Here is a 17,942-nt window from a genome sequence, read left to right as displayed (position 1 = left end):
ACACCTAACGAGGGTGTCGCAATGCGCTCCGCCTCGGCCACCGCCGCTCGAAAAATTGAGCTCGCCGTTGCGTCGAAGTGATCGGAGCGAAACGGCGGCGGGCGTGTGTTTTACGGTACATTTTATTCACAAAGGCGGTCTAGGTTCGTTCCGATCTGGATACGGCCGGCCGGCCTACTGGTGGGGCGGCGGTGTGTGGGCAAGCGTGGCAGCCGTCGACTATATATCTTTTGAAAATTTTCGACTCTGCATTTACATGTCGCGCCGTTTAGACAAAAGAATGTGGAAAAACAATGGAATGGCTGGCCGCTATGAATATGTCGCCGAATTTGGGCGTGGCCTAGAGAAAAGTGTCGCCCAATGATGTAACTCGGATGCGCCATTGTGTGAGTAACGAGCTTTCGGCTCGCTGATTATGAGCAGCGCCCCCGTGTTATGTGTTGATGAAACTAGCTCACTCTGCGAGTGTGTGTGTGTGTGTGTGTTGGTGGGATTTATGGCTGGCATTATTTATGCTAAGCAGGTGCAGTGGGGTTTTCGCGTTTCAGATATGTTGGCAGCTCTCTTTTTTTTCGTTGTCTTTGTTTCCTTTCCGTCCGTTTCCCGCCACGATTTTTGTTTCAGGGAAATTGCTGTAAGAAGAAAGCAATATTTGCGATGCTATGTGAACTTGGTTTTAACAGTTGGTTTTCGTTTGTCTGTTGCAGGTGTGTATACGACGTGAGGGTTTGCTGAGGATTTGAGCCAAGGGGTATCTAGTGAGTCAGCCTCGAGTAGTTCCTTCAGGAACCACTTGAAAGTAAAATCTACCTGACAGGTCTGTTGCGAACACTCTCAATCCTCTTGCCCACTCTTCTGGATTGGTTTTTTTGTAAGGGACCGTGAAATGCTGTGAGCACATCCGGGGTGGGTTATTGTTTTTGTGAGGATTCCCCTTATCAGGGGAGTCTGTGGTTGGGTATTACAAAATACGTTCAAGGATATTACGAGTGCAGTTGATGGTGGGCCCCCTTGGTGGCGAGGTGGGAGGCGGGCGCGCACTGCAGCGAAATAGAGTGACAGGTCAGAGCCGAAAATTGGCCGGGGCCTGATCAGACACTTGCCTCACATTGTCGGCCCGAACAAAAGGGCGCTTGCGTCACGCGGTGTTTGAACAGGCTGTACATGGCGACGACGGGGGTTGAACGCCAAAAGCAGCCACAATGGCGGCGGAGCGCCTGTCGGCCAAAACTGAAATGACGGGTGCGCTTTGCTCCGCGCAGCGCCAGCACACAGATTCCGAGAGCCGTTTTCGTCGCTCTGTCTCTCTCGCACTCATGGCGCGTCCCGTGTGGGTGCGAGAGAGACAGAGCGACGAAAACGACTCTGCAGCCTCGTTGGTTCCGCATCCCAAATACATGGCTGTAGGTGCGGCGCTTCGGAGGGTTCGGAGACAATGCGCGGCCGGCGCGGCGGCATTGTGGCGGCGTGCCGTGCCGTGCCGTGGCGTGGCGGCACTTTCCAGGACCGGCGGGCAAACCATAGCGCGTGCCGCTTGATGCGCAACGCACACACTAAAATCCTTTCCGATACGAACTGCGCACCCTGTTAAAAAAGCAGAAAAATGTGCACTCTCATTCCAGGAACGTGACATCACGTTGAAACGAACGTGACAAAATGTCTCGTTCGTTTCAGCGTTGTGTCACGTTCGTTTGAATGTAAACAAGCTAAGTTTTGGCCGATTCACATCCAAACGAATGTGACACAACGCTCAAATGAACGTGACATTTTGTCACATTCATTTCAACGTGATGTCACGTTCTGAAATGAGAGTTTGCCGTTGGTCTCGGAGAATCCGAAAGAGTCACATGTTGCTACACAGTAAAAACGGTTGTCCTATGGTCTTGCCATAGGCTTTTTGGGAAAACCAGGATCCGTTTTCGCCGTGTATTTTGTATGGAAGTAAAGTTAAAAAAAAAAACAACCTTTTTTAATTGAAAAAAAAGATGTTTTTGTAAATTTATGGTGGAGTTCGGGAACGCTTTTTCCGGGATTTTCCCATTTATATTTTACTGTACGTTACGGATAGGTTTTATCATCCACAATAAGGATGTCGTTCATTTTGTGATGCTGATGATGTATTTAGTCCTGATTGCAAAGGTCTTGATGCTTGTTAAATGACGGACAATTTCTTCGTTACTTTGTAACAACCTAAAATCCAGCTGGATTGTGGCGAGCACAGAAAACTCTGTAACGTACGGGCCGCCCATATCCGTAAGTGTGCGGTGTGTCTCTTCTGGCCGCGCCAGTGTGCCATGCATGTCGACCGGATTGTGTCACGGGGCCGCGCGGTGCCGCCGCCGGTCGGAGCGGTTCGCTAGAGACGGAGTCGGACGGACGGGCGTTTGTCAGTGCCGGCGCCGCCGTGACTCTTTCGGCGATTGTTTTTGCAGTGGTGCGGTCAGTGCGCGGCGTCCGTCCGTCTGTCTGTCTATCTGTCCGACCGTCCGACTCGTCACGTCGCCGCGCCGCAGACGGGTCACACACCGCGGCTTTACTTTCCTCGCTGTCTTCCTGGAGAAGGAAAGGCAGCGGCTTGTTGGCCCTGGAAGCCTGGACGTCTGGGAGTCTGGATGTCTGGGAGTCTGGAAGCCTGGACGACTGAAAATCTGGACATCTGGAAGCCCGGACATCCGGAGGTCTGGAAGCCTGAACAACTGAAAATCTGGACATCTGGAAGCCTGAATGGCTGAAAATCTGGACATCTGGATGCCTGGACATACGGAGGTCTGGAAGCCTGAAAGACTGAAAATCTGGACATCTGGAAGCCTTAAAGGCTGAAAATCTGGACGTCTGGAAGCCTGAATGGCTGAAAATATGGACATCTGGAAGCCTGGACGTGCGGAAGTCTGGAAGGCTGGACGTCCAGAAGCCTGGAATTCTGGACTTCTGGAAGTCTGGATGCGTAGGCGTCTGGAAGCCCGGACGTCTGGAGGCCTGGAAGTCCGGAAGCCTGGAAGCCTGGAGGCCAGGACGTCTGGAAACCTAAACTTCTGGAATTCTGGACGTCTGGAACTCTGGACGCGCCTTGCGTGCCCGGCAGGGCCCTGCGGGGTGGCGCGTCGTCGTGCCCGTCGGAAAACGTCAACGGCTCGCGCGTCGGTTGCTCGAGGTGTCTCGCCGCCTTTCCGCGATTCGGAAGTGATTGCCAGCTCGGTCGGCTTCGCCGCGATTCGGGAGTGACTGCCGGCTCGGTCGGTCCCGCCCGCGGCCGTTCCGGGAACGGTATGGCCCGCACGGTATGGCGCGTGGCTGCGTGGCCCGGCCGTGCTCGGTGGCGCGCGCGGCTCGGCTCGGCTTGGCCCGCATGACACGCAAATCGGTAGAAAGTCCATGTAAAGCACCTGTCTAGCGCGGCCAGCCCCGCGCGGCGCGGCACGGCACGGCCCGCTGGGGAACAGGTGCGGGCACGAGATGGACTGCCAGATTGGAGGGAAGGGCAGCGGGGATGTCAGCGCGCGCCTGCCGCCAGCCAGCCCGCCAACCAGGCCTCCAGGCAGCCAGCCAGCCAGGCAGGTAGGCAGCCCGCAAGTCCGCCAGCCAGCCAGCCAGACGCAGACCGAAAATTCATAAAGGATGCACCTGAAAAAAAAAAATAGGCGTATCTTGAGGGTTTGGTTGTTTGACCAACAAATCTGAATTTTAAAATATGATTTGCACTAGTTCTGGTTTCCACAAAGCCCCGCAACAAATTTCCGGTATTACGTGCCTTCCTTCCTTTTTTCTTGTCAAAAAAAGTTTGAAAGAACAATTTTTGTTTCAACGCATACAGAGGGTGTTAGTTAGATTCGCGTGTTGCGTTGGTCGTGCCGCAACACTGTTAAAAATCATAAACTAGATCACTTTTTTTATTTTTTTTAGTCTTTTTTTTGTGAGGGTGTTTTAAGTAATTTGTGCAAGGTTACTGCGGCCACGTCATCGCAACCCTTGCCCCCTCCCCTTTTCCCGGAACCATTTGGCCGCATTACGTCTGGCCAGGACTAAGTACTCGTCCGCCCATCTGGGGACGCGCTGACCGTCCCGCCTGTCTGTCTGTCCGTCCGTCTGTCTGTCCGTCTGTCTGTCCGCCCGCGACTCTGATTGCCGCCCCGCACACGTCGCTGCCGCCGAGAAGACACGCGAATCCGGAAGAGTTATAGCGGCGGCATATGGCATTTCATGGCGTGGCGTGCTTTGCCGTGCCGTGCCTCGCCCGCCGCGGTGAACGGATTTCAAAGCGACTGTTACGTACGGCCAAATGCCGCAGCGGCCCGTGGGTGCAACGCATGGAATGTCTGTCCGAATTCCTGTCGCGGTTCCGTTTTGCCTTCTGTGTTCTTTCTTCGGGGTCAAGGGCGGATCCAGCGACGGTGTAAGGGCGGAATTTGCGTGTGACTGAGGCACAGTGCACTCTTAAAAGCCTACGAAGGATTTGCTTCATAACTACGAAGAAAATGAAGGCATTGTAGAATTGCTTCGTATTACGAAGGATTTTGCTTCATAATACGAAGCATTTCTTCGTAGATTTTACAATGCCTTCATTTTCTTTGTATTACGAAGCGATTCTTCGTAGAGTTTTTACTGTGTGGGCCAGAAGACCGGTGAAGGCGGCCGAAACTCAAGACGTGTTGTGAGCTCCAGAGTCGCTAAGCAGGCCTCGAACCGAACGTGTCACCCCACCAATGGATTGCTCTCCGAACGGGGAATCCATTGGTGGGGTCAATCGTTCGGTTCGAGTCCTGCTTAGCGACGCTTGAGCTCAAAAAGCGTCTGGAGTTTTGGCCGCCTGCACCGGTCTTCTGGCCCACTGCGCATCGCCTCCCCTGGAGGGGGTGACTGACTTTCGGCTCTCGGCGTGTCCGCCCGCCTTGTTTTCACCCGCGCGCGCTTTCAGTGGAAATGACTTGTTTAAAATCTCATCTCGGCGGCGCCGCGGACTCGGCGCCGCGGCCGTGGCGTGGGTGGCGGCCGGCAGACCGATTCCGAGAGTCGTCGCGCTGTCTCTCTCGCACCCATGCGGGGCGCCCCGCGAGTGCGAGAGAGACAGAGCGACGAAAACGACTCTCGGAATCGGTCTGCCGGCGGCCGATGCCGCGGGTGATATTGTCATTTTCACCGCCTCTGTGTTTGGAAGCGTGTCCGACTCGTGCGCCTTAAGCCGGACGGCCGGCCGGACGGAACTGGCGCCGCTTCCTCGGGACTGCACAGTTATGTGACCGCGCTCGCTGGGTTTTGCACGTGCATTTTGCCCCGTTTTTCGCTAAAAGCGAGTAGGGAAAAAAACGAAGTCAGAAGGTGTTTTGTCGGGGAATGGTGGGGCTCTCCTTCGAAGGGTTGGTTCTTCGCTCCATCTCCTTCTCACCCCTGCGGGACACCCCTAGAGTGCGACGGAGACAGCGCTTAGTGGGCCAGAAGACAGGTGGAGGCGGCCAAAACACTAGACGCGTTTTGAGCTCCAGAGTCGCTAAATGGGCCTCGAACCGAACGTGTGACCCCACCAATGGATTGCACTCCGAACGAGGAATCCATTGGTGGGGTCACACGTTCGGTTCGAGTCCCTCTTAGCGACTCTGGAGCTCAAAACGCGTCGAGGGCTTCGGCCGCCTCCACGGGTCTTCTGGCCCACCGTGCTGCGACGAAAAGGACCCTTGGAATGAGCGTGCTGTCGTGTGGCGCTGCGCGTGCCTGCCGTCTGATTCCGAGAGTCGTTTTCGGCGCTCTGTCTCTGTTGCACTCACGGGGCGTCCCTTGGGGTGCGAGAGAGACAGAGCGACGGGCCGGTCTCTCGGAACGAGGCGGCTGGTCGACGCACTCTGCGCTTTGGCAGAGTGACACACGCAGGAGTGGTTTCCAAGGACGCGGCGGTGCACGCCGGCCGCGCGGCAGACTGATTCCGAGAGTCGTCGCTCTGTCTCTCTCGCACTCATGGGGCGCCTGGTATGGGTGCGAGAGAGACAAAGCAAAGAAAACGACTCGGAATCAGTCTGCTGGTCTGGCTGGCCCGCCGGCCCTGTGTTCTGGTGGCGCGCCAAATGGCAGCGTGGCTGGACGTGTGTGACGATGCACAAGTGCCCTGTCGTGACCCTCCCCCCCCCTAAATTTCTCCCCGCCGAGGGACCGTCCGTGACAAGGTCCCCCTAATTTAGGGGCCTGCTTTTTCGACAGTTTGACCTCCCCTTTCTTGGACCACGCTTCAGTGGGACCAGTCTCGTGGGCCATAAATCCAGGCTCGTTTTGAGCTGTCCTGGAATTGGAGTAGAATCGCACTGGCAACATCATGAACCGAGTGACTAGGTTCATTCAAAGAATGGTACCTAGCTGTCACAACAAAGTATTTTGAGCTTCCTTCAGCAAGGGTGAAAATGCCTGTAGAGTCGCTAAATGGGACTGCACCGGTCATCTGGCCTACTGCGTGGTGCGGCCCTAAAATTGGCCTCGAATCGGACTTTCGAGAGTAACTGTGGATCGCTCTGCGTGCATGGGTGCCTTTTGTACAGTCGCGCATTTGAGATGAGAGCAGCGGGTAAAAATTTTAGCGTCGCGTACATGCCTCCGAATGGGAGCACGTAACACACGGACGGCCCGTAACCGCTCCCTGACTGACACGCTACAAATTGCGCCGAGTGTCTGCCCGACGCGCGCCTTAACGGCGGGGGGCGCGGCCAGGCCGCCGGACCTTGGTCTCTTGCTAATCATTGGCACCTTCGAGCGGCCGCCGAGCGGCGCACAGTGGGCCAGAAGACCGGTGGAGGCGGTCAAAACTCTAGACGCGTTTTGAGCTCCAGAGTCGCTAAACGGGACTCGAACCGAACGTGTGACCCCACCAATGGATTGCTCGTTCGGAGAGCAATCCATTGGTGGGGTCACACGTTCGGTTCGAGTCCCGTTTAGCGACTCTGGAGCTCAAAACGCGTCCAGAGTTTCGGCCGCCTCCACCGGTCTTCTGGCCCACTGTGCGGCGTCGCTCTGTCTCTCTCGCACTCATGCGGGGCGCGTGAAGGGAGCGAGAGAGACAGAGGCCGCTGGCCGAGCGGGCGCCATTTTTGTAGTTATTCGCGTCCGGAACATGCGCGAGCGCCCCTGGTGGCGGCGCGCCGAACTAGCTCGGGGCAGATACCTGGGGTGACTTTGCATGGGCATGGATAGGCGACAAGCCTCTCAGGGCCTTTCTTTTGATGAAGTTAACGTATTGTGAGGCCCGTTGTGATATTTCGGAAAGAACACACCTAACTGAACGACCTAGCAACCGCAAACAAAACACACAGAGTTTGTAGATTGTTTACAAGCCGTTAAAAGATGGAGGAACACGGGTATGCCGTCAGCGCCGACCAGCACGCCAAAAAGCGCAAAAGTAATTCCTCTACGTACTGTTGCGTTCCACAGTGCAATAATTACGCTCAAGAAGGATTGCGGTTTCACCTTTTCCCTAAAGAAAAAACTCTTCGAGAAGCATGGAAAGTAGTTTTGAAAATGGGAAAGCAAGTGACGAACTCTGACAGAGTTTGCTCAGAGCACTTCTCCCCCTCGGATTATTTGCCCCAAGGTGAGTGTCATCGAAATTTGAACCATTCTAATTAATATTGAAGGTCCACTTTTTATATTTCGAGGTTTGAATAAAGTTTGCTATGTTTTGTAGCTATTTAGTTGCAAGGCCAACCTCGCAGTGTTGGAACACTCTTATCGTAATGTCTGATGGTTGCTTTCTCATTTCTTGTAGCAAAGCCAACTGCTGTGCGTCATTTGAAGAAGATTGCTGTCCCCTCGCTTAAGCTACCAGTGAGGAGCTGTGATCGTCCTGAAAGTTCGCCTCGAAAGAAGCAAAGGATGGCTAGGAAGATGCGGGCAGCATCTCGACAGGTCAATGCAACCAGCCGTGATGAAGAGAAAAGGTGCAAAAGCAGAAAATTATTATTAGATGATTGATAGTTATAGACATCGATAACTATTCTGAAGTAATCGCTGAATTTGATCATTCAATCATGTTATACTACATTTTTTAAATTTGTTTTCTTGTTTTGCCTATTTATCAACTTTGTTTTAATCAAATTAGTCAATTCAATCAAATTTACTGAAATCAACTTTAGTTTAATCAACAGTGCTTTAATTAACTTTGCCATTTTTAAGTATCAATATTCAAGTTTTTTTATGAGTGAACTTAGGACTGTTTTGCTGAAAAATCATGTGTATTGTTTGTGTAAAATAGATGGAGTTTTCATCACCTTTTTTAAATAAATAAAATTTTGTCGCTAACCCCATTGTCATTTATAGGTTGTCAGAGGATGAGATTCTTGTGGTTGAGGAGGCAGACGTCATTGGCGGAAATGAGGAGGAGCAGCCCCATAATGAGCCACCCCCTGTCCCTACGAGAAAAGAAGTATCAACACAGAGTGAAAAGTTTTCACTCTTGAGCCTCATTCAGGAACCAAGCAAATTATTCACATTCACTGGGCTGAGTTCCTTTGAAACATTTGACAACATTGTCCTATGCACTGAAAGAATTATGCCAGATACCAGCAAATTTCTTCTCTCAGTTAGGCTCAGAGTGGCTCTGTGCTTGACAAAACTGAAATTGAATGTTTCATATGCAGCTCTTTCAGTTCTCTTTGGAGTGACCGATGAAACATGTAGTCACTATTTTAGGCACACTGTACAAGTTCTGGCAAACATTTTGAAAGGTGTGTTGTACTTTCCTTCCAAAGAAGAAATACTGGATAATATACCTAAATGTTTTAGGAAGTACGTCCACACAAGGATTGTTCTTGATTGTGCCGAGGTGCCTGTTGAAAAACCAAAATGTCTTAGAGAGAGAATACTCACTTACTCTCAATACAAAGGAAGGCATACTCTCAAGTTCTTGGTGGGTGTATCTCCATCTGGAATGATAACATTCCTAAGTTCTTTATTTGGTGGGAGAGCATCAGACAAGAGAATTGTAATTGAATCCAAAGTGCTTGATAAATGTGATTACAATGATGGTATCATGGTAGATAAGGGATTTAAAATAGATCAAGAGTGCCTTCTGAGGAATCTGAGACTGATCAGGCCACCATTTGTGAGGAAGAAGCAACCTCTCACCAAAGCAGAAGCACTACAGTGTGTGGATATTGCAGCAGCTCGTGTTCATGTTGAAAGAGCTATCAAGCAGTTACGAGACTTTGATATCCTTAGTGAGCAGGTGTCAGGGCACTTGGTTCCTTACATGAACCATATATTACGTGTTTGTGGTGCTCTAGTTAATTTGAGTTCTCCTATTCTGGCAATGGAAAGGTTCTAAAAATTTTGTTTCTCATAGCAAACAAATTTTAGTTAGACTGTTATTTTTTTTTTAAATTTTCTTGACTAACACAATGTTTTATGCCATCATAATTGTAACAAAGCTAACTAGTCATCCAGTCAGTTTTAATTGTAACAATGATAGGAAAGCTACAAATACTTGTCAAGTCTAGTCTTACCAGTCACAAGAAATGACACATTTCAGTGAGGATTAAAATGTATTTGAAAAAGCAAGTACTCATCTTAGAATAAACATATTCTTACATTTCATTCAAGTTCTTCTTCGTCTTCTTCTTCATTGCCGGATTCCACAGACATTTTTGTGTACAGATAAGGAAGAATTTCACTAAAATAGATATCTAATACTGGTTTTACAGTATCATACATGAATTTGTCATCATATAACACACACTGAGATACGAAGGTATCATCCATACTAGAGTAAAGTATAAAATCACATTTATCTAAACCTGCCAACAACATTGCAAGTTGGACTTGTCCATGGAATTTGTGTTTCTTCTTTAGTTTACGTTTCTGGCAGCAGTCAGCAAGCTTAGGCAATTCTGAAGCAGTCACAGTTTTCCCTGCCACGAGACACTTAATTTCAATGACTTTTTGAGGTTTCTCTTCATCGTCAACTACCACACCATCCACACTGGTGCCAAGCCATGGTACATCAGGATGAACTAGGATACCATTTTCAACAACTTTAACACCACATTTTTTAGCATAAGTTGCCCTGGCCTTTGGCTCATTTTCCAAACCATACATTGTAGCAGGTGTACCTTTGAATTGAGAATTGAACACTTTCTCTAATTTTTTTCCCCAATCAGCTTTCTTGTTTTTGGTGTATGTGGACAGAGGGTAAACTCTGGTTCCTGTCACCCTTACTTTCCGTGCTACGTCCCACATCTCTTCGCATTGAGTTGCTGTGAATGAGGCCAGCATAACAGACTGCTGAGTGGAAACAACAACATTTTTGTTGTAAAATTCCAAAAGGTCTGGAGAGAGAGCATTTACTCTTGCATCAGTCAGGGCCTTAAGCTTCTTCAAACAAGAAAATTTTGTATTATCCAGGAGAGCTTCAGTGAGTTTCCCAGCTGATTGACGCCTATTATCTGCTTCTGAACTTAAGGTGTCTGAGCTACAAGTCACAGCAGATAAAACAGCTCGTGCTCTTGTTGAGTGTAAATATGACTCACTCTTCGGAGCTCCTATGAAAGAAAATAGAAAAAGGTATAAACTTTGAAGCAAGTCACACACAATACAACGTCTAGTCAGAGGTATTTCTTGTACCTTGAATGATCAGTTGGGCAAATTCAAGGGCCAATTCATCAGATACATCTGGGATTCCTTTCGCATAGATAGGTTGAGGTGGTATGAAGTGGCAGAATTTTGTCAATGGTACAGCTTCAAACTCTGATAGTGACGTCTTCTTCAGTTTGCCCCATTGTTGAGTTAAGTCTGTGCAGCTCAGATCCTCCAAATGTGACTCGTCATCAAGTCTAGAAATATTAACAATTATTTATAATCTAAAACACAGATCAGATTCAAACAGTGATGTTCAAAAGAAAATAACAAACCTGTTCAAGTACATTAGAAGTGCGATGCAGTGCTTACACTTTTCGGACTGTCCAGCCTTACAGCTGCATTTTATTTTAACTACCCTTTTCGACGTTGATCTCAGATTAAGGGATGCTTCGATGACATGGGGTGCGCCGGACAAAGTTGATGATTGAAGACAGAGGGCCCAAACCTTGAGCACCCGGTTGTCCGAGACCCCCAGACTGCCTACGGTTATGAGCATTTTCCCTTCCAGCACACGCTCCCCTTCAATTAGACATCTTATTCCCTCATTGGTGGCCCCTACCACGTCGGAAATACTAGTGAGCGGCATTTTCGTTCATAAGTGTGTCTTAATTTAAAGCAAACAAAGCCCACCAAGTCCGTGTTTACATGTATAGGCTTATGGGGGCGCCTTCCAGTATCTGCCTCGAGCTAGTTCGGCGCGCCGCCACCAGGGGCGCGCGCATCTACGTTCCGGACGCGAATTGCTTCTGACGAAGGCGCGAGGGGGCATGCGATCTAGATTCGACTTTCTGCGACCTTTGTGCTGTTGCAGTTATTGGGGCGTTTGCGTTGTCTCCGGCCGACTAATTTGATATCGTAAAGGAGATACTGCCGTGCCACGGCATGGCTCAGCACCGGCCGAGGTGTTACTGCATTCGCCGCACAGTGGGCCAGAAGACCGGCACAGGCGGACACAACTCTAAACGCGTGAGCCACAGAGTCGCTGAAAGGAACTCGAACCGAACGTGTGACCCCACCAATGGATTGCCCTCCGTACGAGGAATCCATTGGTGGGGGTCACACGTTCGGTTCGAGTCCCGTTTAGCGACTCTGGAGCTCAAAACGCGTCTAGAGTTTTGTCCGCCTGCGCCGGTCTTCCGGCCCACTGTGCGCCGCCCGCGTTGGCGAGGCAAGGCCTAGGCCGGTCACAAAAGGTGGCAAAATGACCGGGTCGACGCACAAGGGTGCGTTCTTGACATTCCCGAGTCTAATGTAGGTGAACGCACTCACTGTAGAGTCCTCTGGGTGGATCGACCTGCAGACTGATTCCGAGAGTCGTTTTCGTCGCTCTGTCTCTCTCGCCCTCATCGGCGTCACCTGTAGGTGCGAGAGAGACAGAGCGACGAAAACGACTCTGGGAATCAGTCTGCTGACCTCACCAGCTCGGACGACATTTTTAAGCACCCGTGGAAAATCCGTGCTCCACGAAGTGATGACGGCTCAAATTCCGGGTCATTGGTTGAACTCGGGTTTACCGAACGCCTCTTTGGAGGGATTGAACCTGGGTTTGTTGAACGCCCCTCGGCAGGGATTCGGAGTGTCTTGTCTCGATGTCTCTGTCTCGCTCGGGGCACGGCCCGTGAGAAAGAGAGAGAGAGAGAGAGAGAGAGAGAGAGAGAGAGAGAGAGAGAGAGAGAGAGAGACCCCAGAGCTTGACCCGCGACTCCTTGGCCGCGTGCCAAAGCCCCGGCCGTCGTGGACGTCGTATGGAGCCCCGCGGACGAGGGAGTCGAAGTAAAATGACGCGATAGAGACATCGACTGCGTAAATAAAAACAAGAAATGTTAAAAAAATTGGCACTGTTAAATCCTCACGAATTATTTCAGGCAATAGCTTGTTATAACGAAGTATTTTGCGCGTACGTAAGCTAACCAAGAAAATACTTCTTAACTTATGAACCAATTCTTCGTGTAACTATTTAAATAGTTTGTTTTGTATTTTACGTGTATGCTCATAATACTTCTTGAGGTTTCCAGCGTTCATTTCTAAAACGTCTCGAGTGCTTTTTCTTTTTCTGCTGCGTTTTTGTTGTTGTTGTTGTTGTTGCTGGTTCGGCGCGTTGCTGCGCGTTGCATTGTGGGCTCGCCCCTTTATAAATCCCTTCCGCACGGCCAGACTGGCGCGTCAATCGATGATGAGGCCCTTTCTCCGGGCGCGAGGACGGCCAGCGCTCCGACGGACAACGCTCCGAAGAGCGGACAACGCTTCGACTGAACACGCTCGAATGAACGGACAACGCTTTCAAGGGGAAATAACGCCAGCCAAATTTGTACACCAAAATTCATCAATCTTGGAAAATTTACTGAAATTCATCAAAATTCATCGAAATTCATCGAAATTCAATTGAAAATCATCGAATTTTGACTGAAATTCATCGAGTTTTGACTGAAATGAATCGATTTGCGACTGAAATTCATCGGATTTTGACTGTAATTCATCGGATTTCGACTGTAATTCATCGGATTTCGACTGAAATTCATTGGATTTCGACTGAAATTCATTGAATCTCGACTGAAATTCATCGAATTTCGACTGAAATCCACTGAAATTCTACTTAAGTTTACTGGAATTGTACACCGAAATTCACAGTGATTTCCCCTTGAGCGCTTCGACTAAAAACGCTCGAAAGAACGGACAACGCTCCGATGGAGCTTTTTATTGCTTCTAAAAAGTATCGGAATCGCAGTTGAGAACAGCCATAAACAGTCTTTAGAAAAACACAAAAACAGGCAAAATTTGGGAAATTTCGGCTTTGTTGCCCATGCTATTACGGACACAGTGACCCGACTATCATGCGGCTCCGCCTTGAAACGCTCGAAGAACGGACAAACGCTCGAACTAGAAACTCGCGAATGGACGCAGCGCTCAGATGCCTTAAGACACGCATAAAACACGCTCGCATAATGACTCTGATTAGCGCGACCATTTCTTTCCGTTTGGCTTATTTATGCCGCACTTGGCCTCCAGAGAGAGAGAGAGAGAGAGAGTCTGTGTGTGTGCTGGCTCGCTGACCCGTACAGATGGCTGTCCTTTGGATTGTGCCGAGCGGACAGGTACTGATCGGCGTTGCCACTGCGACCGCTCGCGCGACCTTGATGGGGCGTCTGGCTTTTATCCCCGCGTGGCTTTGCTTTTGAGTGGATGTTTTGCTGCCCCGCTGCGTTTTAGCGTGCAGACTGATTCCGAGAGTCGTTTTCGTCGCTGTGTCTCTCTCGCACTTACTCTCATTCTCCATGAGTCCGAGAGAGACAGATCGACGAGAACGACTCTCGGATTCAGTCTGCAGGCTGGGTGGCCGACCTACCGATCAGGGCGTTGGCTTGCTCGTGTCCCAGAGCCTCGTCTTTGTCAACGACACGGCAGCTCTGCCTGCGCCCAAGGATGGCGAAAATCTCAAATCCCTCGACGCAAATCAGTCAACGGTTGACGCAATTTGCTTTTGACACCTGTACGATACCAGATTCCCATAAACGCCGTATTGGACATAACTGTCTTAGAAGTCTAGCGTGTATGTTTTCTTTATGTTCTGTGTTTTCGTTTTGCTGGGCGTGGCCGGTTTTTTTGGCGGTCGTCCGCCTCGGTCGCGCATTCGTCGCGCGCAGGATATTGGGAGCCTCGGAACCCGAACTTGAAAATTACCGTTTTTGTTGCTGTTGTTGTACAGTGGGCCAGAGGACCGGTAGAGGTGGTCAAAATCCCGGACGCGTTTTGAGCTTCAGAGTCGCTAAGCAGGACTCGAACCGAACGTGTGACCCCACCAATGGATTGCCCTCCGAACGAGGAATCCATTGGTGGGGTCGCACGCTCGGTTCGAGTCCTGTTAAGCGACTCTGGAGCTCAAAACGCGTCCGAAGTTTTGGCCGCCTGCACCGGTCTTCTGGCAAATCCACTGTGTTGCGGGGATGCCGTGACCCCGGAAACGTCCGGGCTTTCGATAACACGGCCTCGGTGCTCGTCCAGCGGTGCGGCCGCCACAGCCTCGGCCGGCAACACACTGCAAAAGTCTGCCTGCTTTGTACAGCAGCCGTTGTCGCGTTCCAAGCTCGCAGCCGCGGCTGCCTCACGTCTTCTAGCCGCGCCTGCTACGCCACGCGTTACAGCCAATGCTGCCGCGTGTGGCGTTGCAGCATTGGCTGCTACGCGCGGCCGTTGCAGCCAAATGAGCGCCGCGGCAAAACATTCGGCGCGAGGAGTTGAACCCCCTCCCTTCCGACTCGGAGCGCACCGCGCTACCCCGAGACTATCGGACTCGTTGTGGGAGGGAGGTGCATGGACCGCTCATAGCCCGAGCGCCGGTGCGCTGGAGGCAACGCGTGGTGGGGGGGCAGCCAAGGGGGTGCGGAAGGGCGGGGTAGCCTGTCTGCTTTACAAAGCAGCCCGGCCTGCCAAACGGCAGTGGCTGCAACGCGCGGCTGTTGCAGGAGCAAAGGCAGCAAAGGCTGCCACTTTTACAGCAGAATGTGCTGCTACGCGGCCGTGTAGCAGCCAAATTGGCTGCCACACGCCCGCGTAGCAGGCACCTTTTTGCCGTGCAGTCCGCGGTCGGCCGCGCAACGGCAGCAACAGCGGCGAGCTCTGCCGTCCGGGGAGCGTCTCTCTGTCTCTGTCGCACTCGTTGGGTTTCGGCGAGGAGTGCGAGAGAGACGGATGAGCGGCCGTTGGCTCTGGGTTGCGGCGTGCGCTCGGTGCTCTGGTTGCTCGGGGCAAAGGCCCCTCGGTACACGGCAGTAGGTCGAGCCCCAGCTTGTGCCCGCGACCTTGCTGCACCCCGCCTCGCCCCGCCTCGCCTCGCCCCGCCCCCACCCCACCCCACCCCGCCTCGCCTCGCCCCGCCCCGCCTCACCTCACCCCGCCCCGCCCCGCAGTGATTGATTTCTTGGCCGGGATTGTTCTGCACAAAGTAAAGCAAGTTTGCGAACGCCTGGAGCGATGTGCGCACGCGCAGGGCAGTGCAGGTCAGCGCGGAGCCCTCTCTCTCTCTCTCTCTCTCTCTCTCTCTCTCTCTCTCTCTCTCGCACCCACTCGGGTCGCGCCGGGAGTGCGAGAGAGAGAGAGAGAGAGAGAGAGAGCCGCGCGGTGCGTATCGCCCTATGCGTGCGGCGGCCCGTTGCGGCGCTACACTGCCAAGGTCTCCAAAGGGCGGGCCTTTTATTCGACCCGTTTACGACCGGTCGCTATCTGTCTCTCTCGCACCCGGACGGCTCGCCCCTTGAGTGCGAGAGAGACAGAGCGGCGGATCGACGGGGTCGGAGGTGTCGTGTCCGCCGCCCGCCGGGCCTGCCGGCTGCACACTGTAAGGCGTGCAGTGCAAGGCGCCGCCGACATAGTCGCTCGGCCTTCAACTTTTTCCTCGCTGCACTAGTTTTAATGCGAGAGAGAGAGAGAGAGAGAGAGAGAGAGAGAGAGAGAGAGAGAGAGAGAGAGAGTGCTTACGTTTCGGTTACGGAAGCGCGGCTTCGGTGGACACGCCTTGTAGGCCGGCTTGCTGCGCTGGATACAAATAGGAAAAAAATCGCCGTGTGTGTGCGTGTGTGTGTGTGTGTGTGTGAGCGTGCGAGTGTGTGTGTGCGTCTGAACAGAGCCCCCTGCGCTAATCCGCACAGCGCACCGCCTGGATCGTGCCCGGCTCGGTGCCGGCTGGCCGCTGTGCCCGCGTGTCCCGGCTGGGCTTTACTTGGGCGCGGCCGCCGCCGCTGCGCTCGTCTCCGCGTTGCAGGGCGCGTGCCGCTGGGTGCGTGCACTCTAAAAAGCTGGTCGACTACTCCAGGCCTTGTAGTTCTCAGAAAATTGTTGCTTTAGTGATATTTGTTTTATGAAACATTTTGAGCGTACGGGAGTTACTATAACACAAAATTATCTCGTGCTTAGTCAGTCATGGGCTTATTCTTCGTATGACAAATTAGTTTGGACCCTTAAGGGAGAGTGGGGTAATTCCGGACACGGGGTAATTCCGGACACTTCGATTTTCACTGGGTTTGAGTGAAGATAACTCAAAAGCCCGCCTAACAGAGGAAGATAATCAGTTAAAAATGATAATTCCAAATCGCCAAGGTAGGAGGTCAAACCGTTTGGCTGTGGTCGCTTCACGAATTTTGAGTACCATCGCCATAGGCAAAAGCTGCATCTTTCCCCCGTATTTCCATGTACTTATCGTACCTTAACATCAAGTTCAGTCCCATGACTAAAATTTTACCATATTATATGGTCATTGGACTTTACTTTGGCGTTTCGGGAGTGCTCGTATGGCTCGCCGTTTTCTTACAGCTGAAAATCAAAGGTTTTCACTACCTGTGGGGTAAATCCGGACTATAAGGGTTATTTTCTTCAATTTCCCGCATAATGTTAAGGTAGTGGGTTCAAAATTGTGGACATGCATCCCCACCGTTAAGAAGAATAAAGAAAGAACGAAAAATAGTATTGCAGCTATGTTTAAGAGCTTTACTCAAGACAGTGTTGTCAATTTAGGGGTTTTGATAGAAACTATTCCTTAAAATATGCTTTGAGTAATAATCAAACACTTCAGTTCGCAGCAAATGTCCTTGTACGCCTTCTAAAAGCATGCCTGACATCAAAACAAGCGAAAGTAAGCTCGAGTGGTGTCAAATTTTCAGGTCGTCCGGAATTGCCCCATAGGTCGTCCGGAATTACCCCAGCCTGGGGTAATTCCGGACACGTGCAGGACTTTTGTTAGGCGCCTATATCTCCCTAACCGTTGCTGAGATTTGGCTTTCATGTATATCATTGTGAAGGTAAAGGTCCATACTTTACTCTCCTGTAGTAACATTTGACCCAAGAAGCATATTCAAGCTCAAAGACCAAAAAGAAAAAAAGCGTCCGGAATTACCCCACTCTCCCTTACTCAGTAAGGCTTTCATTTTGTGACGGAGGGCGGAAATGTTGGATTGCGAAGGGTGCACTCAAGACGCCTGGTGACTGAACCAGTCCGTTAGCCAGCCAGTCAGATCAGAAAGTCAGCCGGTCAGTCGGTCAGAAAGCCAGCTGCTAGTCAGCCAGCCAGCTAGCCAGCCAGCCACCCAGTCAGCTAGTCAGCCGGTCACGCAGACAGTGAGCCAGCCTGTTAGCCTGCAAGTCAGCGGGTTAGTTAGCCAGCCAGTCAGCAAGCCAGCCAGCCAGTTAGCCAGCCAGTCAGTCGGATAAGCCGAGTCGCGGTACCGGCTGCAAGCAAAGCACTGGGCCCCGGGCAGCCCCGGGGGCCTTCGAGCTCGGCCAGGTGAAAACGTTGTGCAAACCGCCGGCACGCCCCGCCGCGCCCCGCCCGTCCACTTCCTGAATATTTGCCC

General features: G+C 51.5%; 3 protein-coding genes across 3 annotated transcripts in view; 2 read left to right on the top strand and 1 right to left on the bottom strand.

Moving 5' to 3' along the window:
* The window catches only part of LOC117645246 (N-alpha-acetyltransferase 16, NatA auxiliary subunit), a 115,668-nt gene that overhangs the window by 81,866 nt on the left and 15,860 nt on the right, over positions 1-17,942 (top strand). The window lies entirely within an intron of this gene.
* LOC117645250 lies at positions 7,076-9,561 on the top strand. The gene is made up of 3 exons (XM_034385307.1): positions 7,076-7,561; positions 7,736-7,907; positions 8,287-9,561. Exons 1-3 carry the CDS (start codon positions 7,315-7,317, stop codon positions 9,290-9,292), a joined length of 1,425 nt encoding a protein of 474 aa, XP_034241198.1. The 5' UTR covers positions 7,076-7,314; the 3' UTR covers positions 9,293-9,561.
* Positions 9,491-11,337, bottom strand: LOC117645249. The gene is made up of 3 exons (XM_034385306.1): positions 10,875-11,337; positions 10,588-10,796; positions 9,491-10,505 (listed from the first exon to the last, which is right to left on the bottom strand). Exons 1-3 carry the CDS (start codon positions 11,186-11,188, stop codon positions 9,559-9,561), a joined length of 1,470 nt encoding a protein of 489 aa, XP_034241197.1. The 5' UTR covers positions 11,189-11,337; the 3' UTR covers positions 9,491-9,558.

This window comes from Thrips palmi, unplaced genomic scaffold (genome assembly GCF_012932325.1).
Source record: "Thrips palmi isolate BJ-2018 unplaced genomic scaffold, TpBJ-2018v1 HiC_scaffold_18, whole genome shotgun sequence".
Lineage (NCBI taxonomy): Eukaryota > Metazoa > Arthropoda > Insecta > Thysanoptera > Thripidae > Thrips > Thrips palmi.
Note: the sequence above shows the minus strand (reverse complement) of the source record. Positions and strands in the feature narration are given on the sequence as shown.

What these genes read in the sequence shown, in the direction of transcription:
- LOC117645249 (XM_034385306.1), bottom strand. Translation starts at nt 11,188, where the DNA reads ATGCCGCTCACTAGTATTTCCGACGTGGTAGGGGCCACCAATGAGGGA. An exon ending in CTTCTAATGTACTTGAACAG is followed by an intron (nt 10,797 to 10,874) that starts GTTTGTTATTTT and finishes TAATATTTCTAG; the next exon opens with ACTTGATGACGAGTCACATT. An exon ending in TGCCCAACTGATCATTCAAG is followed by an intron (nt 10,506 to 10,587) that starts GTACAAGAAATA and finishes TTTCTTTCATAG; the next exon opens with GAGCTCCGAAGAGTGAGTCA.
- LOC117645250 (XM_034385307.1), top strand. Translation starts at nt 7,315, where the DNA reads ATGGAGGAACACGGGTATGCCGTCAGCGCCGACCAGCACGCCAAAAAG. An exon ending in CTCGGATTATTTGCCCCAAG is followed by an intron (nt 7,562 to 7,735) that starts GTGAGTGTCATC and finishes CATTTCTTGTAG; the next exon opens with CAAAGCCAACTGCTGTGCGT. An exon ending in AGCCGTGATGAAGAGAAAAG is followed by an intron (nt 7,908 to 8,286) that starts GTGCAAAAGCAG and finishes TGTCATTTATAG; the next exon opens with GTTGTCAGAGGATGAGATTC.